At 40.8% G+C, this 26449-nt stretch overlaps 1 protein-coding gene and 1 non-coding gene across 2 annotated transcripts; both read left to right on the forward strand.

Moving 5' to 3' along the window:
• RNF149 (ring finger protein 149) lies at positions 1-24654 on the forward strand. Its single transcript, XM_058534452.1, has 7 exons — positions 1-521; positions 9959-10209; positions 11155-11223; positions 14735-14817; positions 16952-17048; positions 20814-21012; positions 23710-24654. The coding sequence occupies exons 1-7, from the start codon at positions 65-67 to the stop codon at positions 23751-23753; spliced, it is 1200 nt and encodes a 399-aa protein (XP_058390435.1). The 5' UTR covers positions 1-64; the 3' UTR covers positions 23754-24654.
• A 1632-nt stretch (positions 24655-26286) lies between these two features.
• Positions 26287-26403, forward strand: LOC131400027 (small nucleolar RNA SNORD89). The gene has a single exon (XR_009217283.1). It is a non-coding gene; the product is annotated as a small nucleolar RNA SNORD89 (small nucleolar RNA).
• Positions 26404-26449: the final 46 nt, after the last annotated feature.

A 26449-nucleotide genomic window follows, 5' to 3' on the forward strand; every position in this document is an offset into this window, starting at 1 on the left:
CTCGGCACAGGTAGTCGCCCGGCTCCCGGCCCGGCCCGGTGATCGTCGGCCCAGCGGTGGGGCCATGGCGTGGCGGCGGCGGCCCAGGGCCGGCGTCGGGGCCCGCGGCGCGCTGGCTCTGCTGGCGCTGGCCCTGTGCGCGCGCGGGGCCCGGGGCCGGGCGCTCGAGTGGTACTCGGCCGTGGTGAGCACCGAGTATGTGGACCCACAGACGAACCGGACCGCGTGGAGCGTCTCGGAGAGCGGCCGCTTCGGCGACAGCTCGCCCAAGGAGGGCGCGCAGGGCCTGGTGGGCGTCCCGCGCGCGGCGGACCGCGACCCCGAGGGCTGCGCGCCCGACACGAGCTTCTTCGTGCCCGCGCCCGGCGGCCGGGGGGCCGCGCCCTGGGTCGCCCTGGTGGCGCGCGGGGGCTGCACCTTCAAGGACAAGGTGTTGGTGGCGGCGCGGAGGAACGCCTCGGCCGTGGTTCTCTATAACGAGGAGCGCTACGGGAACCTCACCGCGCCCATGGCGCACGCGGGTGAGCCGGGGGGCGCGGGGCTGTGGCGGGGGCATCCCAGCGCCGCAGCGGTGGCCGCGGCCTTCTCGTCCTCCGACCTGATCCCAAGGGGCGGGCAGCGAGGTGGGCCGGGAGCGCGGCTTGGACGGCCTGTGGCCGTCAGGAGCTGTCAGGGAACACTAGCTTTGCTCGGTGTGACCCCCGGGGGTGTCGTGGAGAGGGAGGCAATCCTACAGACAGGATTGGGTCTTCGCCCTGGTTCGTTCAGGTGAAAGGAGGTGCCCTCTGGAGGAGGGCGATGAGGAGACGAAAGAAATTAAAACCCACGGAAGGAGGACTGTGGTTCTAACCGATGGGTGGTCTCATGATTCCTAATCATGGGCCCTTTCCAAAATTCAGCGTTTCCCAAAGTCAGGTGGGGTAGGAATTGAAGCTCTTTCCCAGCGCACTCCACGGTCTGGCTGTCCCTTCACCAACGTAATGTCCTGGCTTGGTGGCACGCCGGTTTCTTTACTTTCATGAACCATGTCTGCATTCTAAACTTTGGGTCAGAAAATCTCGATTCAAGTTGGGGTGTGTTTTCTCTCTTGCTAAGTATAAGGGCTCTACTGACAATCAGATGCCTTGAGGCTTGAGTTTAGATGAAATTTTTAAAGTTATGTTCATTCAAGAAAAGATCTTGCTTTTTGCCAGGCCATCCTTCCTACACACAGATGTTTCCCCAGGGCACCAGGTTGCATTTTCAAGCGGTAACGATAGTTTAAAAGTCTTCTTTTGCAAGACATTATCCTCAGAACTGAATTCCGAGTGCTGTAGGACCCGTACACAGCAGAGCGAACATACTTCTGTTATGCCTTCTTAGATCAAGACTCATTCTGAACTTACTGTGACTAAAATCTCTTTTTAAAGTTTCTGCTGCTGCAAGTCAGACATCCTTTTTCCTGTACTTTTGTTTTTCATTCTGTTTTGTCTTTTTGAATGCAAGTTCAGAACCTAACAATAAAATGAGGACAGAAAAGTGACTTTGGATTTGGCCAGTTTTAGCAGAGTGATGGGAACGGAAGTCAGTTGAGAGGTGAGGAAGTGACGATTGTTAGAACAACTCTTTCGAGAAGGTTGACTGTGAGGGTTGGGGAGGTGCTGAGAAATGGGCAGAAACTGTAGGGTGGGGGAGGGTAGGATGGACATGGTAAGGCATATGTGAAGTTGGATGGAGTGATCTAGTAGAGATCCACGATAGAGAAGAGGTAACTGAAAGAGTCAGGTCTTTGAGAAGATGAGAAGGCTGTGTCCTGGATGCTTGTGGAGAGGTTGGCCTCAGAGATTAGAGGGAAAACTCCTCAGTTGCAACAGAAAGGAATTGGGCTTGGAGAGGAAATGAGAGCAGATGTCTTTGTGGTGGCATTGGGCGAGGCATCACCTTGGGTGCAGTTATTCCAGCGATTACAGGTCTACCTAATTGTCCTTGTACCCAACCCATGTTTCCACAAGACTGTCATGAGAAGGCCTGTCAGGTTTCACGTGGCGCATTCCAGGTACGTCCTGTTGACAGTGCTCCCCAGCTTTAGTGGTTCTGACAAGGAAAGGTTAGTGTGTAAGAATTCTCTGATTCTGGGTCCTTGCAATATCTTAACGTAGACCTTTTCTTTTCAATGGCAGGCTCATCAGTTTCCAATTTTCTTAATCTGTTTACTGCATTTTTTGCTGATGACGTTAACGTCTTTCCAGGCTAATAGCACTTGTTCTATCCATGGTTCAGCAACCTTGCTTATATTATTGACATAGAATTTATCCAGGCCTAGAAAAACACCTCATTGATGTTTATTTTAAATCCTCTTCTCATGAGGTTCTGTTTCCGTTATCAGTGTCCATTCTAGCCTTTTTACCATGAGAATCATTCTGTTTGAGAAAACAGAAAAAAGTAACAGAATTAGCAGTTTTTTAAAAATGTGAAAGTACCCAGTGCATAGGCACTGTGCTCAGTGTTCTCCATACAGCAGCTCACGTAATCCTCTGGACAGCCCTCTAAGGTATGCACTTTAACCCCATTTTACAGATAAGGAAACTGATGCTCAAAGAATTTAAATGACTGGCCCATGGTAACAAGGAGGTAATCTATGGCCAGATCATTCTTTGTTGTGGGAGGGGCTGTCCTGTGCATTACAGGATATTTAGCAGTATCCCTGGCCTTTACCCGTTGGATTCCTGTAGCACTCCCCCAGTTGTGACAACCCAAAATGTCTTCAGATGTTGCTAAATGTCTAGGGGGAGAGGGGATGACAGAATTATCCAATGTTTTGAACCATGACGTAAAGGGAGATTAATTTGGTAGCAGTGTGGCTAATGGATTAAACAGAGGAAAAAACTGGAAACAGAATCCACCTAGACTGTTGGACTAGTCCAAGTAGAAATATAAGGGCCAATACTATAGTGGTGACTGTAGAAATGGAGAAGAATGACCCTCACAGAACCTGGCCTGATTGGGGCCGAGGGTACAGATGTATCATGACCTTCTGAAAATGGAATAGAATTAAGCATGGAATGATTGGAGTTTAGTCAGAAGAGGAACCACCTTTGACATACCTGAATTTGAAATGTTACACAGAACTTTGCAGGCAGCTCAAAGTTAGGTTTCTTGTATTTTGTCAGAATGTGGCTAGAACCAGTAAAAAGCGCTAATTCAGTGGGTCTCACTGTTCCTGTGTAACACTGGTGTTCAACAAAATAGGTAGAGGTGGCTATTTGTAAAATCCAATCATGATAGTCTCTTCCCAAGTCTCAGGGAGAATTTCTCCAATTTTTCTTAAACCCGTTGCTTGACTCTACTAGAATCCAGTACAAGATAGTTTGGATTTAAATCAGTATTTTATTGTGGTTCTTAAATAAATTGTGCCTTTAAGATAATATTCTATCAGAACACCTGTAAGGACTGTTACTCTAATGCCTAAAGTTGATTCCCTTGACTTGAGCAGACGGGTAGAGCAGCCACTCCCGGCCACTTGTTGTGCCCGCTCACGGATAGAAATGCATGAGACACACCCCTGCCTTTGAGAGTGATAAACAGAACTTTGCAGATATGGTTGGGGCCTCAGAGGGAATTATTTGCAAAGATGACTGCATAGAAATTAGTTTGACCAAGATGGGTAGAATTGATACAAGTCAGATCATTGAAACGAAAGCTTTTATAGGGTATTGGCCTTGGTGTGGGTATTGTTGGTTAATAAACGGGATGATCCTTGAGCTGAAGTCTTGGCCTGGCCGTTTCAAATGGCACTTTCATTCTGTGAACAGGTGTTGACCAAGTGCCAAGTACTGGCAGGGCTTAGAGCTGTGTCTGGGGAAGGGGCCGGAGTTGGGGTGGAGGGAGATTACAGAGGTGCTTAAGAAGTCCCCGACCTTGAGAGAGAGGTGCATTTTGTATTTGCAGAGCATGGTAAATAGGCTTTTATGATGGATAACTTGATGATCTTTAATGCTGCACTCACAAATGGTCTAAAAAATTTAGATTTGAATTTAGAATGTATTTTGGTGCTCTAGGAAGGGCACCTCACAGCCTCATAGAGAGTGGGATTAATCAGGACTGTTCCCAAAAAGATTGAGTTTTGAAGGACAAGTTAAGTTGATGGAGAAGGTGTCTCTGGGTGTGTGTGGTGTGCCATAGGGGCGGGTGAGTTCTAGGACATTCTTGGTGGCAGGGATAGCATTGCAAAAGTCTGAAGGCCTGAGATAAAGTAGTGCATTTAGGAAAACTGCAGAGAGTTCTCAGTAAGCTTGTTGAGTGGTATAGTCAACAAATACAAAATATTTTTGAGCAAGCCAAATTATCCAAAACATAGTTTAAAATTCCAAGAAGAGAATCGCCTTTATTTTGGGGTCCTCCTAACTCGCCCAAGCCAACTATAAACACATTCCTGTTTTGCATAATAGCTTCAGATTTCGAAGACACTGACATTCATATTTGGTGTACTATTTCCCCTGCAAAGGAGTCTGTGACATTCTCCTTATTGGATCATTTCAACAATAATACTAGAAGATAAGCCAATTTTTCACATTGATTCTTTCATGCAGAAACTCTTCCATAGGCCATCACTGCATGATGCTGGGCTACAAAAACTAATAAATAAGAGCAGGAAGTACTCATCTAGTGAGGGAGAGAGACCTGTAAAGAAATTATAGTCAGTCATCTAAGAGGCATTGATGCGTTGCATACACAAAAGCTGGGTGGGGCTGGTGCTGAGAAGCCTTCAGTTGAGTTTGTGCTGAATCTTCAAGATTTGACCAGGAGTTCTCCAGGTTAGGAGAAAAAAGGTATGGAAGTTAAGTTATTGGAAAAAAGAAAACCTCACAGTTCATGGGATTATTTTAACTGCAACTTTAAAATGTATTTCTTGCCTCCTGAATTAGTTTTCTAGAACAGAAATCTAATCCACTACTTTAAATATTTCAGTAGCTCTCATCTACTTCAGGAGAATGTTGAAATACTACTTTAAATAGTTTCTCTGAGAGAAGTGGTATACTAGACTCAAATGGAACCCTTCAGAATTTTGAAGCTGTTGACCAAGACAGAATTTTTTACATGTTTTTGCTTTTGACAAGGTGGTAAGAAAGGAACACAAATTTGAAAGGAAACAGAAATACACACTGTTTTATTTTTGGCACAGAAGAATTTTTTATTATGGATAATTTGCCTTGATAAAAAATACTGTATTTCGTATTTATTATTATTTAACAGATAGGTTTATGATCATCACATACTATGTGCAAAGATCTTTTGCTAATTGTAAGACAAAAATAAAACAAACTACCTTCCAGGAGTTTTCCTGTCTAAGGGTGAGGTGTACAGGCTCTCTTGAGGAGGGGTGGGGGGTGGGCAAGATGACCTTTAATCAAGCATGATTGGTAGCAAAGTTAAGGCCTTCGGAAGAAAAAAAATTCTAAGGGCTTTTTCTACGCTATCCTGAATCTTTGAGTGTCTGTGCCTTCCGTGAAGAAATTCGCTGTCTAGTTTGGAAATAAGCTGTGATTTGCTCTCCTGTGCCACTGAGGCACTCAGGTTGGCCCAGGGAGACAGGGTGCATCGGGAGGTAAGGGCAGGGCCAGACCCAGTGCCCGTGCCTGGCACCCCTTGGGGTTGTGCACGCAGTGACCCTGAGCTAGGGTATTTTTATTCCACTGCCCTGCCTCCAGTACATCCCAAAATATGGCCCAGAAAAGCAAATCACAGGAATAGAATGAGTCTTTATTCTGAGTTTTATTAAAGTAGTTCCCGGAAGCAGTCTTGCTTTTATAATTATAGTGCTATAGCAAACGGTTTAGCCCTCATCCTAGGCACAGTATTTCTTTTTAATGATTTCTGTTAGCTCAGTGAACTAAGGTTAATTTCCTAGGTGGAAAATTTCAGATTGATATCACAGGTGTTTTCAGTTCAGGGTATCCTTCTGATAATCATCGTGTGTCAGTGGCCACCCCCCTTGAGATTTTTTTTTAGGTGTTCAAGAACCTCTCTAGTACCAGTTCATCTTCCACCTCTCACTCATTCATTCATTTATTTAGCAAGTATTTGCTAAACACTTACTGTGTGCCAGCTCCTATGTGACGCACTGGGGATAAAATAGACAAGATACCTTTACGTATATTTTAGTCACTAACCCAACTGGACCAGTCACCATCCCAAATATGTTTTTATGATGGTTTCACAGCCTAGAAAACTTCCCTCCTTTGCTTGGTGAACTCTTGCTGTCCTTCAAGGTGTAGCTCAAATGCACTCCCAAGGAAAGAGTTCCCTCCCACCCCAGACAAAATTATCACTTCATTTCTGCAGTTCTTTGTTCCTCCACTCTCTTATTAAATAAGCAACAGTACAAAATAGAAGAATTCTCACCTCCATCTTATAGCTGAAGAGATAATCTCAGAGAGGACCCAGACAGTGGGGAAGAGTGACATTTGAACCCAGTCTGTGGCTTTGAAGCCTGTGTCCCCCCACAACAAGGGCACAGGGCAGGAATACTGTAAAGGAGCTGGGTCTTCTGACAATGGAACTAGCTTTTCCAGGTGGTGTATGATATTGAGCAACTCTCTTTAGATTTCTGAGCCTTCATGTGTAAACCGATAATGCGTGGCCTCTTTCTGCTTCAAATGAGATATAAATGTGAAAGGGCTTCAAAGTTGTTTTTCCCTGTTATCACGCAAGGAACATTATATCAGTACCAGACATTGTATGGAGCTGTAAGCATGGCATAGAAACAGTTTTGTTTTCTGTATAAAGTTTTTAACTGAGACAGATACATGGGATTCTTTCTACTGTACTATTCTTTCTACTTTAGTATGTGCTTGAAAATTTCCACGAAAGGAGGTTTATGCTTTCAGCTTGTGAAGTGCCATATAATTATAAGTGGTATAACTACCATAATTGTTTCTGTACCTGTCTTCTTAGCTACTAGACGCTTATTTTCCTGAAGGCAAGAAATGCCTTACTCCTTATTGTGTCTCCCCAGGGATGACATGGTGATTGTGTGAGTTCTGAGACAACTACGGCTCTTGCTAAGTGACGCTTTTAGGCCCTGGTCATAGGATCAGCCTCCACACAGGAGCCACCTTAGAAGGGTGCCCTTCTGGTGTTTCAGTAACTGAATCCTGATGACTGAGGGCCACGGTGGTTTTGCTGCAGATTAACTTTATACAGTAAAATAATGTTATAATGTGGCTTCAGTATAATGCCAGGGAACATTCTTTTTTTTGTGTGTGTGTGAGGAGGATCGACCCTGAGCTAACATCTGCCAATCCTCCTCTTTTTGCTGAGGAAGACTGGCCCTAGGCTAACATCCGTGCCCATCTTCCTCCACTTTATATGGGACGCCGCCACAACATGGCTTGACAAGCGGTGCGTCGGTTAGTGCCTGGGATCCGAACCTGCGAACCCCGGGCCTCCGCAGCGGGGCGCGCACACTTAACTGCTTACGCCACCGGGCCAGCCCCCCAGGGAACGTTCTTTATATGTGTTTTTAAAGTTGGTTTTTGAATAAGTCGTATGTGCACATGGTACAGAATTTTTACTGTGTGCCCAAGCCCTCTTCCAGAGTTGTTCAGGGTCCCCAGGCTCCGGAGTAGCCTTCCAGAGTTGTCTATACTGACAAGACCGTATAGATCTTTTTTCCACGCTTTTACATGTTGCTTTTTTCTCTCCTATTATGAGTACTATGAGTATTAACAGAGCTGCTGCCTCAATCTGTGTACACATACTGTAATTTATATAACTATTTTCTTATTGATGGACATTTGGATTGTGAAAAAAACGGAAAAAACACTGGCAATAAGTATTTTCATAGATACCCCACATATGTAAGTGTATCTGTGCAATTAAGTTCTTGAATGCGGAATTGCTGTGTCAGAGAGACACGAGCATTTAAAAATTTTTTGAGTGGCCGGCCTAGTGGCTTAGTGGTTTAGTTCGCTTCGGCGGCCCAGGGTTCATGGGTTCAGATCCCAGGTGCACACCTACACACCACTTGTCAAGCCATGCTGCGGTGGCATCCCACATACAAAATAGAGGAAGCACATACGTTAGCTCAGGGACAATCTTCCTCACTGGGGGAAAAAAAAAATTTCAATAGCCATTGCCCTCCATACCGCATTGTAATAATTCACTCCCCCAACAGTGTGCACATTTTTGCACACTCTTGCCAATATAGTGTATTAAACTTTTTGATCTTTGCCAATCTTATAGGTATAATGTTTTCATTTATATCATGATTTTTCATATGTTTAAAATCCATCTGTTGGAGAGTGACCACTAATGTATACAGGATTTCTTTTGGGGATGATGAAAATGTTATGAAATTAGATAGTTATGATGGTTGCACAGCCCTGGTGAATATACTAAAATCCACTGAATTTTCGCTTTTAAAAGGTAGATTTTATGGCGTGTGGATTATACCTCACTAAAGCTGCCATTTTTTTAAAAACCCACTTATATTTTCTTTTCTACACACTGAGTTCATTTCCTTTGTTTTTCTGTTGCTCTTTTTCTTATAGGAAACGTTTTTTTGTCTTTGTTGTGTTTCATGTATTTTTCCCCAGCTAGCCATTTGCTCTATAGATCTCGATTGCTTGATTTTGCTCTCTTTTAGTCAATGCAGAAAATTTTGTTTTTATATGGTTGGTCCAATCCTTTTTTTTTTTTTTTTTTTAAAGAAACTCTGAGATGCTTTTTCATGCTTGGAAAGGTTTTTCTCCAATTTTAATTCTCGTATTTTTTCTGGCTCTTTTATGTTTTCTCTTTTTTATATATTTAAATCTTTGATTTGGTTGGAATTTATTTTGGCATAAGTTGTGAGGAAGGGCTGTAGCTTTTTTGTCCTCAGATGATATATTTTTTTTAATAATCCATTTTACCCCATTGATTTGAAATTCCATTTTTATGACTTACAGTCATGCGTCGTTTAACAACATTCTGAGAAATGCATCGTTAGGTGATTTTTGTTGTGCAAACATCACAGAGTGTCCTTACAGCATCCTAGATGGTATAGCCCCTACACACCTCGGCTGTCAGGTCCTAACTTCGTGGGACTACATTGTGTATGTGGTCTGTCGTTGACCGAAACGTCATAATGCAGCACGTGACTGTACTCAATTCTTTTATATCTTTGGGTCTAGTTTCCAGACTTTTTATTCTGCCCTTTTATTCTGGTCATCTTCATATGTTACTATCACACTGTTTTAATTACTTTAACTTTATAATCCAGGTTTTACTGTTTAAAAAGCTTTCCTGATCATTTTCGTTGTTTTTCCCCTAAGTGAACCTTAGAAGCAGCATTTTTAAGGTTTTTAAAATCGTATTGATATTTTATGCATTAATTTATAGGTAGATTCACGTGAAATTGATTATTTTACCCCTTCTTTTCTATTTCTCTTATTTTTTTGTCTTATGTCTGCTCATGCCTTCAGACCAACATTAAATAATAGTGATCATAGTAGAAATTCTCAGATTTCCTCCCTGAGTTTACTGGGCACACTTTAGGTATTATGTATTAATATTCATAAATGAAATTGGTCTGTATGATTCTTTTGTTTGTTTTTAATTACCATGTTTGGTTTCATTATCTCAGAAATAATTTTAAAATTTATTTTTTTTAATCTGCTATGGAACAATTTAAATATCGTTGGTATTATTTGTTCCTTAAAGGTTTGTTGGTAGAATTCACCTGTGAAACTGAATGAGGCTCTTGCTTTGTGGGGGGCTGGGGGGTAAGTTCTCAGTGATTTATTCTACTTCTAATATAATCAGTCTGTTTTCTCTTTGGGGACCAGTTTTGGTAACTTACGTTTTCTTTGAAAATTATCCCATTTTATCAAAGTTTTTAGATGTATATGCATGGGCAAGCCATAGTACTCAATTTTCATAACTTTCTCTGCATCTTATTTTGTGTTCTTTATACTGATTTATTTGTCCTTTCCTACAGGAACAGGAAATATAGTGGTCATTATGGTTAGCTACCCAAAAGGAAGAGAACTATTGGATCTGGTGCAAAAAGGAATTCCAGTCAAAGTGACCATAGGGGTCGGCACCCGTCATGTACAGGAGTTCATCGGTGGTCAGTCTGTGGTGTTTGTGGCCATCGCCTTCATCACCATGATGATCATCTCATTAGCCTGGCTGATATTTTACTATATACAGCGTTTCCTGTATACTGACCCACAGTTTGGAAGTCAGGTAATTACAGATAACTCTTTTTAACCTTGCTTTTTAAAAGATAGTTCATAAATATTTCCCATATATATTGCTTAAAGTTATATTGGACCATATTGTTTTTTTTGGGACCGTATGCTTAATTTCATTTTCACTCATAATATTTAAGTATTAATATGATTTTTTTGAAAATAACTTTTTAATTTGAATATGTATTACATTTTCTGTTCTGCGGTAGATTGGATACCTTTAAATCCAGGTCACGTTTTGTATGTTTTGCTCCTGCAGATACCCTTTCTGTCCTTTTCCGGACACACAGGAATGACAGAAAGGCATGAGGGAGAAGGGAACTGGTTCCATGTTTGAAAAGAGCACCTGGCCTGAAGGCGAGGCGCAGAGTGGGCGGGGCTTCCTTTCTGCCTGTGGAGCGGCTTTCAAAGCCGTCTGTCTGCAGAGGGACTGTCTCAGTTCCAGCAAAGGAGAGGGCAGTTGAAGAGCCAGAGGCTTGGCAGGCAGGCCTTTTGAATTTCACGCTTAACCTCTGCCGTCTTGAAAAGTAGCCCTTCCTGGCTCTGTGGGCAGTGGATAGTCATTTCTGGGTCGTCTTCCACCTGACGACTAGCAAGCCTCTTTCCTTTTAGGGATATTAATAGATGAGTATATGGGACCCTCATCCCCAGCTTACTACTTTCTTGCCAATATTCAGACATAAGAATTGGTTTCTTCTTCAGATATTGAATCAAGAATTGAAAATAAGTACTCTTAAGCTCTTAAGTTACGTGTGATTGTCCTATATGTTAAGACTTATATGGTAATTTTTTTTTACAGTTATTTTCATTGTAGTCCCTTAACTTTGCTTATTAAGTGAAATTTTTCCTATAAGCTTGCTTATAAAATAATATGTGAATTTTTAAAAATACTCACTTAAAATTTTCAATAATAATAATAATAATATTTTTCCTACCTAAGAGCCATAGAAAAGAAACTAAGAAGGTTATTGGTCAGCTTCCTCTTCATACTGTAAAGCATGGAGAAAAGGTAATATTTTTGTGGGGTTTTTTTTTTTTTTGGTTTGGTTTAGACTAACATACATATCTGTTTATATGTCTAAATAATACTTTCCAATCTGTTAAATTCACAGTATCAAACATAGGGAGTCTTGGCTGGTACTAACTGTCATATGTGTGTTCATTTTAAAGAAGGGTTGGCAGAAATACTCTGTTGTACAGTCATGTGTTGCTTGGTGACGGGGATGTGTTCTGAGAAACGCATCGTTAGCAGTTTTGATGTGTGAACATCACGGAGTACACTTACACAAACCTAGGTGGTGTAGCCCACTACACCCCTAGGCTGTATGGTACTAATTTTATGGGACCACCATCACATGTGTGGTCAAATGGTTGACTGAAATGTCATGTGGCACGTGACTGTATACGTGAAGAACCTTTCAGACATGCACTGTCCAATAGGGTAGCCGCTAGCCATATACGGCTATTTGAATTTAAAGGAATTAAACTTAAAATTCACTTCCTCAGTCACACCAGCTCCGTTTCGAATGTTCAAATGGCCACATTGGCTGGTTGCTCCCATACTGCACAATGCCGACATGTCCGTCGTTGAAGAACGTTCTCCCTGTTGGTGAGGCACAGGTGATTCTAAAGAAGTTAAAGTCTATACCATAGACTCTTGATACTTTAAATTCATCTCTGTTAAATCTGAGAGCATGTGTCTGTTTTCTTTGATTCTCTTAAATACAAGGAGAAAATATTGGGATTTGTGGAGAAGGAGAGAAAAGATGTTTTTAAAACTGCTTTTTATAAAAAGAAACATTTGACATGACCAACCTGAAACTTAAAAGGCCGAAATCATACCACAGTTTTAAAGTGTTTTTGGAATAAGACAGATCCTAAATCTAGAACCTCGGATTCTTAGAGGATAGATTCCTTGAAAGGAAAACAGTTGCTAGTGCAGTAGTATTTATTCTTTTAATAGTCCATTTTCTGTGCTGTGAAACGTTGATAACTATGTTGACATAGTTATGGGTTGGTTCAGTTGTTTTGATTTTCATTTTATCTCACTAAGTTGTTGAAACTTAATCTGTTCCGCCCTCTAGTCTCCACTCCACCTTCCAAAAAAAAGAGTAGCTGCACTTATGGTAAATATCTCTTCCTCCAACCTACTTAAAGGATTAAATAGAAAATAACACTCATTAAATTATAGACCTTTGACTTTAAAACTTTGAAATCTGATATTGATGGTTTATGTGATATATTTAATGTTAAGATACTCTTGGACTTGTACTGTTGGCTGCCATTCCTTCCCTAATGCCTTTTACCGTGTAGTAACAGTTGAATTTTAATAGTTTGCACAAGGTACAAGGTTTCTTTTCATGTGGATATATTGAACAGAAAAAGTAAAAGAAAAATTCCCATCTCATTTGAAGATTAAGATTGGCATCTGATTTACAACCCACAAGCGTCCTTGGGGAGAGTCTCCAGGGATGCCTGTGCTAAACTCCACGTGCGTTTGGCGACCCAGCGATTGGACAAGCATGTAGTCTTATGCTCCCCTTGGAACATGTCTTCTACTCTCGAGTAGCAGGAAATCTCAGTCCTTAAATATGAGAAGACATAGATTCATATGTATAATTTACTGAATCGGGTCTTTGAGAACAGAAGCAAATTGATATTATCCTCTTCCTGTACAGAACGTTTTTGCAGGTGCTGGCCCAGTGGCGCAAGCGGTTAAGTGAGCGCGCTCCACTGCAGCGGCCCGGGGTTTGCTGGTTCGGATCCCAGGCGCACGCTAATGCACTGCTTGTCAAGCCATGCTGTGGCGGCGTCCCATATAAAGTGGAGGACGATGGGCATGGTTAGCCCAGGGCCAGTCTTCCTCAGCAAAAAAACAAAAAAAAAAAAAAAGAGGAGGATTGGCAGATGTTAGCACAGGGGTGATCTCCTCACAAAAAAAAAAAGAATGTTTTTGCAAATATGCTTCCAAGGACTGTTTTTTGAAAGTTGTCACCATAATGGTTTTAAAAAAAGGTTCCGTAAATGGGTCCATGAGGTATATACATGGATTTTCTGATGATTTTACATTTTAAACTTGTACAGAAAAATGTGTTTTTTTGCATCTACGTCTTGTCCAGTGCTGGAGACTGGTGTTTGTTTTCTAATTTTCCTTCTCTTGTGGACTCATTCACAGTAAGGCATAAGCTTGCAAACTATTAGGAACTTTAAAAATTATTTCATCATTCTTGCATGGCATATGATAAATAAGTGATAATATTTACTTTAGTTGCAATATATAATTTTAAATGTTATAAAATTAATTTTAATGCAATGTTTGCTAACAATATCTACATATAAAATCAATTTTTAATGCTTGCTTGTTAACATGGCTAAATATATATATACATATATATATATTTTGTGTATGTGAGGAAGATCAGCCCTGAGCTAACATCCGATGCTGATCCTCCTCTTTTTTTTGCTGAGGAAGATTGGCCTTGAGTTAACATCTGTGCCCATCTTCCTCTACTTTATATGGGGTGCTGCCACAGCATGGCATGACAAGTGGTGCATCGGTGCGCACCCGGGATCCGAACCTGAGAACCCTGGGCTGCTGAAGTGGAGCTCGAGCACTTAACCGCTTGAGCCACCGGGCCGGCCCCTAAATATATTTTTAAATGATTACGTAAGGACAGTGTAGCCGTGTTCCATAAAATGAACCTGCTCAAGCTGCATGCAGACTCTGATTGGTAGTTGCCAAATCCCCTTCCCAGAACCCTGAGAGTCTCATTGGCCTGTCTTGGGTCACATGACCACACTGGCCCACCTGCTCTGGTTGATGAGAGGAGGCCAGGTGGGTAGATCCAGAGGGTAGCCAAGGAAGTGGGGGGAGGTCTAACACCACCGAAAAGGTTTATGGCCCATAGATTCTTAGAAGTGGAAATTTTGTCACAAGCCTGCTTCCTCCCTAGCAATTTTTGTGTCTTTTTACCTTTGTTAAGTTGAAAAAACAGTGAGAGGGCCGGCCCCGTGGCGTAGCGGTTAGGTTCGCACACTCCGCTTCGGCAGCCCAGGGTTCACCAGTTCGGATCCTAGGCACGGACCTACGCACTTGCTCATCAAGCCATGCTGAGGTGGTGTCCCACATAGAAGAACTAGAAGAGTGTACAACTGTGACATACAACTATCTACTGGGGCTTTGGGGAGAAAAAGGGAAAAAAGGAGGAAGATTGGCAACAGATGTTAGCTCAGTGCCAGTCTTCCTCAAAGAAAAACACAATAAACCTAGCCAAGTATTTAAACACTATTCATGTCTGATTTGGTAGACTACGAATTTTTTTCCTTTTTAGCCAGATTCTTTAAAGAATCTCTTGATAATGGTAAAAAGTAAATACTGAGTAGAAATTGTCTGTCTTTAATTTCAGGTTATGCCAGTGTAGAGTAGAATTCATCATTGCTTTACCCAGGTTGTTGTGAGTTTTACCAAGAATATACTATTTACCAAGGCTTTAGTAAACTCTTTCCTCTTCTTTTTACAGGGAATCGATGTTGATGCTGAAAATTGTGCAGTGTGTATTGAAAATTTTAAAGTAAAGGATATCATCAGAATTCTGCCATGCAAGTATGTTCCTTTTACCTCCTGAGATGTTAAAAATTACTGAACAAGTTGCAGGTTTCTGACAAAAGAGTAACGTGTCTTTTATAATATGAAGGTGTTGCTATCGTGTGATGATCTTGTGATCATCTCATCTTTTAGAAAAGAAGTTTCAAGTCTTCAAGGCTCCTCCTGTCTTGTTTTACTTTAAAATTGCTTTGTTTAGGAGACTTTAGGTGACCATTAAGACCCATTATATACCTTTGTCATAGATTGGCCTTTAGTCTTATAAGCAAGGCTTCTTTGGGAATTCCATTATACATTCAGCAATGCCTAAAGTATGCTGTGTTGGGAGAAAGGAAACGGAACCACAGCGGGTGAAGGACCCAGGGGAGAGGCCAGAAGAAAGTGGGACAAGGCAGGCAGTGGTTCAGTATTATTTGCACCCTAGGTTTGGGTTCTTTTTGGGGTTGTGTAAAATAAATATTCCTCTCTTTACGCTGGGTACGCTAGGGCTTTTGCTTTTTTTTTTTTTTTTAACCAACAGGAAATTATGTTTCCTTTTTAATAATGGGATACTTTAATAACTTTTTAAAAGAATTGCTTTGTTAGCAGAAAGCTGTATAAAAATTATAATATGTTTTAAGTCTGATTGATTTTAATTATACTTCCCACCTATTAGAAGTAGGTCACAAGCTAATATATAATTATGTTTTGCTTTATGTTTGCAAAGTACTTTTGTACATATACCAGTACTTTATAGCAGATTAAGTTCTCAGTAATTCTGTGGAGGAAATGAAGGAAGGAGTATCAGAATAACAAAATAAAGTTTTCTGAATAAAGATAGCTAACTTAAATCTACAGGCATTTATATGGGTTGGTGTGGTGGGTACTCAGTGAATTGGGGTCAGTATCAGGTGATCATGTCCTGTAGAAAATTATTAAAATAGAAAAGAATTTTTACTCCAGGCCAGTTCAGGGCAAGTTTTCTGACTTAGGATGTTGCACAAATGAGCAGCCCAAGGCTAATTTCCTTCTATGGCACCAGATATATGCTGATGGCCAACCTGGGTTTTGTATAAGCAGACGTGTTACATCTGCACATTTCCTGGTCTCCTTATTGGGGTTTTTATTTTTCCCGCCATTTTCTCCTGTGCTTTATTTAACATATTTCTCAATAAAGCCAAGATGTTTCTTTTGTGTTTTTGTGAAAGTTATTCCTGTGGGTCAGTCGGCTTCAGATTCAGTTTGAGGATGGAAAGGTCAAAAGACAAGCTGGGCTAGGCTATGTTATGTAATTGTGTTATTTTTAACTGCATCAAGCAGATTTCTGTTTGAAGAGAAGGTCTGCAAACAACAACATCAGTAATGACAAACAGTGACTAAGTGTTCACTGAGCCCCGCACTGTGGTGAGCACACTACACGTTTCCTCCTCAGAACAGCCTGTGGTGCAGGTGCAGCGAGGGTAGAGAACTGGTTCAGAGCTGCAGCATCGAGTCGCACAGCTGGTGTCTGAGCCCAGTCTGCCTGGCTCCAGTACCTGTGTTCTTAACTCCTTATCTTCATCACATATAGAAAACATAGATTCACCACCGAGGAGGAAAAGCTAGCTGACTAGACAAATCAGTGAAAGAAGAAAATACATAGGCGGTTTTTCCTTTTTTGATTCTCAAAGTGATAGGTGTTCATTATAGAAAAATACAGAGTATACAAAAATATATGACAGAAAATAAGTGTTTTTTAAGCCTACAACCGAGAGATGATCTGTTACTATTTTACTGTATTTCTATTGGAGGCATTTTATAGACTTATATAAGACACTGTCAGGTATTAGTTCATTACTATTAGTTTACTTATGCCACATTTATTCCCAAAAGGCTTTCAGGTAGCTTAGAGAGGCACATAAAAATACAGCCTAGCATGAGGCGAAAATAAACGATGCTGTTTTTGTGGGGTGAAGGGAAAATTTCCCTATGAATGCCAGATTCTGTTTAACGTGGAAAATAGAATAGATAATTACCTAGGGTAAGTGAGTAGACTAGAATGTTGATTTGACATCATTTAACTTGTAATGAGAAGATGAGTTGGTGGAATGTGTTGTTTCCTTTATAAGGTATAAACATTTATTTTAAAACATTAACACATACTTAATTTTTTTAGGCATATTTTTCATAGAATATGCATTGACCCATGGCTTTTGGATCACCGCACGTGTCCAATGTGTAAACTTGATGTCATCAAAGCCCTGGGATATTGGGTTTGTTGCATTTTTGTTTATATTCGATCTCTGCCCCGCTTCTTCTGAGTGGTTGGATTTCGTTACTGACCAGAGGCAAGAGGAATGGACCAAATGCTCCTTGTACTATCCTGTGGTTCTCTGAAGAAGTTTTCCTCTTTATTAAAAATGAATTCTTAAGACATTCCAAAAAATTAATGAACTGAATTTGTGATTATAGAATAATATGCTCAATGTTTCCCCAGAGAGTGTGTAATTACTAAGAGCAGTGTATTTTGGTATACTACACTGCAGAGTGTATCTATGCTTGTCAGTTTCCTATAAACAAGAATTATAAAATGTTTGAAATGGAAGGAGCCTCATACATTTTCTGGCTCAAGGTGCACATTTTACATATGAGGAAACCGAAGCCAACGCTTCTTGACACCCATTCTCCCGATTCCTGGCCTTCACAGTCAAATACTGCTGGGAAATCTGTCCTGCGTGGAATTTGTCCATCAGTTTGTGATACTTAGATGGTCATAGGGCCTCCCTCAGAAAAGAGAGACATGAGGACAAAGTGAAAGAGAGCGCGTAAGAGTAAGTAGCCATGTGCTAACTGCCATACCTATGTCATTATATTTAATGCGGCCGCTCGGTGAGGTTAAGCACTGTTCCTCTTCCTGTTACTAATTAGAAACTCGAGCTTAGAGAAGCTGAGTAGCTTGTCTAAGGTGACACAACTAGTTAGTTAATGGAGAATCAGCTTTCAGATACAACTTTGCTTAATTCCAGGGTCCAAGCTCTTAACTACTATCTTACCCAAAAGGAGGGGCCAGAGAGAGGGAAAAACAGATTTTTTTCCTAGATTGTTAAATTTTATATTGTTTTTAGAGTCTTCATATAATCTATTAATGTCTCAAAATATTCTTGATTAAATAGTAAATAGTTTTGAAATAAGGATCCTTGAAAGAAGTAATTCAAATATCAGATATATTTTTCTTGTTGCTAAACATATTTTTAGAGTTTTTTTGTAGCATTTATTGTAGAGTTAGAAACTACAAAGAGGTTTTCTGTGATCATCATTTTATGTGACTTAAAGCCATAACAGCCCTCAAGACTGCGGGTCTGCTTCCAGTGTCCTCTCACCTTCTAGCTTAGCATAGTTGAGAGACCACCGCCTTAATAGCCACTGTTATTTCCTGTGAATCACATTTTTCCAGTGTGAGTTCTGGATGCCCTCACCATAGGTACAGGAAGGGAGAAGTTCAGCATTCAAGCACTGTCTTACTGAAAACTCATCCACTTTCATGTCTAGAAAATTTGTCTTTCCTCTAGAATTTCTAACATTCATTTATTCACAGTTTTTAATAATGATGGCTTTCTTTAGCATGCCATAATGTGCTTTTTAGTGAGCTTGGCTCATCCCCTCTCTGCCCCGGTGCCTGTACCCCAGACAAGAAGCTGCTTCCTGGGACAGCATTTTAGACAACAGATACAGGGACCTTGATGGTCGTTTTCTTGGCAAAATTTTCCTTCTTCCTCTTTTCCTTCCTTAGACATACTCTAAAGCTCATTTTAAGTTATTTTCTTTATTAGTCAGTAATTTTTAAACCTGCTTTTCTTTCTGTAAATTTCTATATAAGGAATTTCACTGACCTTAGCATTGCGACTTTAATCCTCATGAGTTTTGTTTTTGGAAATGTATCTACATAAATATTTCATATATCAAAAATCAAGATTCTTCATTTTATGTAAGGTTGGATTGCTTTCTTAGAATGTTAATTTCACATAGATAGATTATGTATCCCCATAAAGCTTACTTTCCTTTTTAAAGAACAGAAACCTACAGTAATTTTAAATCAAACTAAGAAATGAACTTGTCTTGCCATTTTTTTTTTTTTTGTGAGGAAGATCAGCCCTGAGCTAACATCCATGCTAATCCTCCTCTTTTTGTTGAGGAAGACCGGCTCTGAGCTAACATCTATTGCCAATCCTCCTTTTTTTTACCCCCCCAAAGCCCCAATGGATAGTTGTATGTCATAGCTGCACATCCTTCTAGTTGCTGTATGTGGGATGAGGCTTCAGCGTGGCCGGAGAAGTGGTGCGTTGGTGCGCGCCTGGGATCCGCACCCGGGCTGCCAGTAGCGGAATGCGCGCACTTAACCGCTAAGCCACGGGGCCGGCCCGACTTGTCTTGCCTTTAATTCTGTTTTATCTTCTGACAAGTGTACCATTTTCTTTAGACCCATTGGCCTTTCCTGCATTGGATTTTATAGATAGTTATGGCACACTCTTAATTCCAAGAAAGTGAGCACAGTGAGAGAGCTGCCAGCACTCGCCACACAGACTTCAAGGGTGGTGCTTGCTTTGCAGCTGTAAGCACTTTAATGTGCCATACTCACATCGCATGAATGTTGTCTTCATTCATTTGGCAATTTTATCAAAGGAGTGCTATCTTAGGTGCTAGATGTGAACTTGGCTCTGGGGAGACAAAGAGGAATAAGACACAGCCCTTCCGCTCATGGGCTCTTGGGGATTCCACTCTCTGGACTGGTCAAGGGTCAGGGCATACACCCAAACAGCATGGCCCAGAGGTGTGTTTGGAATGCCGTGGGAACACAGGAAGGAGGAATTGACTGCCAGCTGGAAATGGGAAGGTAAAGGGAGTGGTTTTTAGAGGGGCATCTGAGCTGGGTGTTAGAGTATTTGTCTGGCAGATTAGCATACTGCAGATTGACGACATGTCCACAGGGGTGTGAACCTGTGGGGTTTGATACTGGCAGGTAGTTCAATAAATACCTGGAAAAACAGATTGGGGTGGGCTGAGTGGAAATGTGGGCATTATGGCAGCTCGGCAGGGTTTGTTGCTTCGTGTGTCAGGAGTCATGTCCTGAGGGTGTTTAGTTACCGATGAGAAGTCGGCAGTGTACCACATGATATTCGGGAGTGGGGAGGAGGGTTCTAGAACACTAATGGAGCAGGCAGTGCCCTTGGCCCTGAGAGCCCAGAGGAGGGGAGGCGGAATGACCTTGATGTTTTCACTTGAAGCAAAGGTGGGTCACGGTGAACCCCCAGTAACCCTCATTTCCTCGGTCACTCGACCAGCAGTTGCATCTGGTCCCAACACAGCTTTGACTCTGGGATTAATCAAAAAAGTTTTCTGGATAGCCCCCAAATTTTGAGACTTAATGTAGTAATGGTTATAGAGTCTCAGCCCTCACTTCCATGATCTTATTTTCTTCTTTTAAGCAGCAGATGGGGGAAGTTGGAGGCCAACTGACAGATGATGGACAGACACCCTGTCTATAAGGAAGGAGCCAGAAGTCTTGTTTTTAAGCGAACCAAAATATAGTCTGAAGCTCTGTTCTTCAGAAAGCTTGTTCATCTCCGACACCCTATGTCTCACCGTAAACGGTACAGCAGTTAGAGGCTGTAATTCCAGCTCACAGTTATGGCCATACGGGACCAGCAGACAGACTGATTATCACACTTTCTGTTGAAGACAGCAGGAAAGTGCATTTGTTGACAAAGCTTCACTTTCTGTCAATAAATAGTTTAAAAGGTGGCATTGCTTGTATCAAGGGGAAAAATAGATTTTAGAGAAAAGAAGCATTTAGGTCTTGAAAAGCTGCTTATGGAGAAGTAATTCATATTCTAATAATGGTAAATAAAAAACACATGGATGTGCTTTTTGCCATATTCCATGTATAAAAAATATTTTGTATGAATCATGAGCAAAAGATGATAGGTGAACTTTGATCGTGTTACTTAGAAAAGACATTTTCTTTTGTTCTAACTCTCAAGGGAGAGCTTGAGGACGAGCAGGAGACGCCTGCTCCAGAATCGACCCCTGGAAGTGTTTTGGCTGCAAATTTGAGTATTACTTTACAAGATGATGCCAGAAGTGAAGGGAGCCCCTTACCATCATCTTCCACTAACGAATCCGTGCCGCAGTGCAGTGCCGGTTTTAAAGAAGATGCAAGTGAAAACACAGCCTTACTAGGTAAGTAGCTTGCAGTTGATAAAACAAAATGATGTCATTTTACATTTTGCCAAGTCAAAGAAATCCCATGAGAATTTTTATTGTAATTGATTATATATACACACACAGAGTAATTTTTATTATAATTAACTTACAGATTATTTTAGCTGGGAAGAATTGATGCTTCCAATTTTGAATTTTGCCATCCTGGAAGAGGAAGCCTATTTTTCCAAATCAGTAATATTCAAACTGCATCAATTTGTCTTTTTTTTTTTTTTTTTTTTTTAATATTTAGGATCTGTGAGGAAAAGATAGATAGACATCTTTAAGTCGGACCAGAGGAAGAGAGACTGTAGTGTGGAAGAAAAAGGGAGACTGATTTCAGGGAATTAGAAAGCTGAAAGGTTGATCTGTTGTAGCCGTTTTCCTAACCAGCTCCCGGCCTCCTGCTGGGACTAAACCACCTTATGAGGCAGCACATTCTGTTGAATGGCTCTTGTTTTTAGGAATTCCGTTGTATTGAGCCAGAGTGCTACAGGTGTAGTTGTTGCCATTGCCTTCAGTCTCCAGAAAGGAAACAAAATGTGCTTTCTCTGGTGGTTGACCACCCTTGAGATATTTAAAGACACATGAAACTCTTATCCTGACTGAACATCCTTCAAAAGTGGTCTCCAGCTTTTTCTGCATTCTTATTAACCTGTACCGCATTAATTTGTCAGTCCCTCTCCTCAAATGCCCTCTTAGAACTAAGATAATATAATTTGAAATAGTGGATAGAAATAAAGGGGGAAAAAGTGTAGGTTACAAAACAACAGACTGTCACACACATTCTGAAGCAGCTGGCTCCTTCCCCCACTTGCGTTTTCTTTGGTTGCTTTCTACATTCTCTTTGTCCTTTTTTTAAATTTCCAAGTATTTGTTCACCAGTAAATCGACAGGTAATTTATACGTTAATGTTCTTTCTACCTTATGATTGTAACAGTGTAATTTGCAAAATATTAAATTGGAAAAGTCAGTTCTTTTTAGCAGATATTAGTACTTCAGAATAGAGTGTAGCTTCACTTACAGTTGAGAAAACATTGACTAGACTCTCAGAGGCAACTAGGAGATGAGTGTGGAAACTGAATGGAGACCACTTGCTGGTCACATGCCTCCCTGGTGAGTGCCCCGTCTGTGGTCCAGTGGACCTTTTCCTTAGCTCTCCTTGTAGGTGAGTTCCAAGTACTTGGTTTTCCTTTATTTAAAGAAGTATTCTGGGCTGGCCCCGTGGCTTAGCGGTTAAGTGCGCGCGCTCCGCTGCTGGCGGCCCGGGTTCGGATCCCGGGCGCGCACCGACGCACCGCTTCTCCGGCCATGCTGAGGCCGCGTCCCACATACGGCAACTGGAAGGATGTGCAACTATGACGTACAACTATCTACTGGGGCTTTGGGAGGAAAAAAAATAAATAAAATCTTTAAAAAAAAATAAATAAAGAAGTATTCTATTACTGTAAGAAACGTTTTGTGCTGAAATTATGTTTTACTCCTCTTCCTGGTAGTATCAGACTGTGGGCAGATTTTTGGGACCCCTCTCCTTGGTCTAAAATTCGAATCGAGCAAGCAAACTGAGTAGGCTTTAAGTCAGTACAATAAAATCCCTGCTGTCCTGTGAAGCAGCCGTGCAGGCCATCGTCAGCCTGTGTCAAAATGACCTTGAAACCCACACCTCCTGACTAGAGACACCAGCTGGACAGATCCACAACAGGAAGAGATAAAGGGGAACCCCACTCTCACATTTCCCAGCTGCATTTCTTAGAGATTGAGGGAATGGTTAATGACCCTGGTCCTTGCCTCGCTCCACACACAGACAACGCCATCTCTGAACTTGTTTGATGTATAACCAAGAAATTCTTGTTTATGTTACCCTCAATGTATAATCTAGAGAGAAAGCCCAGATGTACTCTATCCCTTTTTTTGAACTCTACTTGTAAGTTTTTTTCTTTTCCTTTTCCCTGCACATACACTGTTTTGTGAAAGAGATGTAAGCTGCGCTTAAACACACACCTCAGAGCATTTCCATCAAAGCACTCTGCTGAACTATTTTCCCGGGGTTTGAACTCCTCACACTGATTATTGAATAACCTCCTTCACTAATATCACCTGCACTCTTTATTTCAGTCAACAAGACTGTCTGGATTCAAATACCAGTTCCTCTTCCAAGATACTTTAACCTCTCTGTGCCTCAGTTTCCTCATCTGTAAAGTGGGGATAATAACATACTAGTCTCTCTTAGGGTCGGTATATATATTGCCCAATAAATGCAAGCTGTTGTTTTCATGAGACGTGACACCATCGTCATTGTCACCAGAGCTACTTGTTTTGCTTTTGAAACCGTACTCAAATACCACCAACTCAGACTGCATCTTTTTTTGTAGCACCATGCTGATCAGTAATGTTGATTAGGCTACTACTAGAAAACCTCATACTGTATGTGAGGAAGATGTTTCTATATTTTTCTTGACTGTCTCTCTGGAATGGGTTGCTATTTTTACATGTTTTACATGTAAAAAGTACATGTTTTACATTAAAAAGTTTTACATTTTTACAAGTTTTATTTAAAATTTTTTGTAATTTGTTTCTTGAATTACAGTCTCCAAATGAGTAACAATGTTTACATAATTGAAGTTCGGAATATGGCAACCGACTCACCTAATGTTGGCTTTTGTTTCTTTGTTGTAGAAACAGACAGGAGTGACCTTCAGCGAGGAGGCCCCGTCTGCTAGCGCACGTCCCGCTGACGGCGTCGCGCCGTCTGCTAGCACACGTCCCGCCGACAGCATCACGGATGGAGCTGCGGCGTGAATGAAAAGACAGTTTATGTTTTTTACTTGAGGACATAGTTGGTATATTTGAAAATAATGTACATTCTTTACCTTTCAGATTCTGATTTAATATACAAAGGGCTAAGATATTTTATTCTTAAAGAGACTTTTTGATTAGTCTTTGTAGATATCTACTGAGATGTATCGTTTACGATCGTACGTTCTTTCAGGCCATGGCGACAGAAGCAACTGGGAAGGCACTGTGTTGTAAAGGATGGTGGTGGTTCTGAATACTAGGCTAGCTACTACGGTCCTGTAGGAACAAGGTGAATTCTGCTTCTAGGATGGCTTTAGACTAGTTGAAGTGGAATTGTGTAATTAAATTCAGTAATTGATCACATGAGTTTCCCTAGAGGAAGGACTTGATTAGAATATTAAACTTGTAAATGAGATGAGCAAAATCTGCAGTTTTATTGCATCTCTGTGTTACATAGAGAGATTTCAAAACCGGAGAACACTTTTTCACTATTGTTTTCTGTTTGGAATTATGAGGAAAGCACTAGATGACTTTAGGACTCCCATATTTCCCTTTTATTACCTAATTTCTTGTGACATCTTGATGAGAGAAATTTGTCCATTTTTTCTACAAATAAAAAAGCTAAGATTCTGTATTGCAATGAGCATTAATTTCTTCATTACCTTGTTAAGGAAATGGAGTAGGCAGACTGGTTATTTTTTTTCTAAATGATGAATATAATATATTGGTTCCAACTGCAACTTAATCTTGACAATTAAAAGAGTGATCGATGGAGAATTTTGATTATTGTAACAAAATAAACAAGTAACCAGTTTTCTGGGTTAATTTTAAAGCAAACTCAATGACCATGACCTTGTTTGATCACCTGTCTTTTTTACTCTTGTTTGCTGTTCTTACTTGTAGGTGAAGGGAGCAGGCTAGTGTAAATCTTGTGGAGACTGCTCTCCAAGTTGTATGAAGTGATTGAGTAAACACACATGCCCTGTTCTCTTGCTTCTTAGAGGTGGAAGTCGGGGAGGATAAGGGAGAGTTATTTTTTTAGAACTTGAAATTGTAGTCTTTGTTGATTCTAGTTACTGTGTATATCTTTATTTTGTGGGTAAAAATGTTTATTGAGAAGAATATAATTTTAAAAATTTAAAGAATTTATTCTTATAGCTGTATTGAAGATAGAAGGTTTTATTTTTTTCAAACTATTGACTACACTTTGATTCTAGCCACTCATAGTGAAATACTTGGTGAATAAACAGTTTTTACTGAAGTAAACTTTGGCCAGACTCTCAAATTTGAGGAGCTACTGAAATAGAAAATTTGTCTTACTTTGAGCTCTTTTTTTAACAGACAGCTTCAAAGTAGGTTTTCATAATAGCCATTATCCTTTAAATCTGCCTTCTGTGGTTTATTGTGAATAGGAAAATATGTCCTTGATTCTGTATCAAGTAAATTGTTTGCACTTTGTATTTTAAGAAACATACCAGCAATAAATTCTTTAATTAATTCTTCCCAGTAGCCAATGAAACTGACTTTTAAAAAGAATACTATGACAGATCAAGGTAAATTGTTTTTGATAATTACAGAAGTGTAATTTCTTTCTTTCTTTTTTTTTTTGGTGAGGAAGATTGTCCCTGAGCTACCATCTGTGCCCATCTTCCTCTATTCTGTATGTGGGTCGCCATCACAGCATGGCTTGATGCGTGGTGTAGGTCTGCCCTACGAACCCACGAACCCCAGGCCACTGAAGCAGAGCATGCAAACTTAACCACTGTGCCACTGGGCCAGCCCCCAGAATTCTGATTTCTTAATCAGCAGCTGTCAAATACAGCTTCCCTTAATTCAAAAGTTTGAACACTAAATTATAAATAGAAGAGATTGGAAGAATTGTAGTATCCTCATCTTTAGAAACACAAGTCTTTAATAGCAGATAAAGAAATTAGCAAGAGAAGATAGAAAACTCTTCAATACTTCAGAAGGAAAAAGTTTCCTTTGATAGGTTTTTTTAGATGGAAGTAAACATAAAGCAGTGTCAAATGTTACCAGAATTTTTGCTGAAACATAAAGTTGATAAAATGCTGGGATTGTGGGGAATGTAAATGAAGAAAGTGTAGTAAATCAGAGATTTAGTTAAGGTTAGTTACATTATTTATGGCAGTAATCATTTTCTTTCTAACAATTGTCATAAAAGCTGTTTGTTCACAAATAATGTGGAAATAGTATTTTTTTTAAGTCTGAGCACTGCAGGCAGCGTGTGCGAGGCAGTGCGTCCATGGATGTGAAGCAGGCCTCAGGCCGATGCTTGCTGTGCGCTGCTGCCGGATCTCCCGTCAGAAGACCATGAGGGTCTGGAGGAGAGGTATAGACACAGCACCCTCGGGCAGGTAACAGTTCTTTGCACGCCATCTTTTTAGGGCTCTTGAGTGTATGTACACAGCCTTTCCTGAAAGATTGCTCCCGGTGGTTACTGAGGAATGATGACAATAAAAGGCCGAATTGCAGTGTGTCCACCAGCAGTTTGCTCTCTTTGTGGGGTGCACGATGACAAAACCTCCTGAAGCGAACCACTGGTCTGACCTCAGTAACCTCAACATTGACGCTTTGGACCTTGAGCAAGCTTTCCAAGAAA

Source organism: Diceros bicornis, chromosome 40 (genome assembly GCF_020826845.1).
Source record: "Diceros bicornis minor isolate mBicDic1 chromosome 40, mDicBic1.mat.cur, whole genome shotgun sequence".
Classification (NCBI taxonomy): domain Eukaryota; kingdom Metazoa; phylum Chordata; class Mammalia; order Perissodactyla; family Rhinocerotidae; genus Diceros; species Diceros bicornis.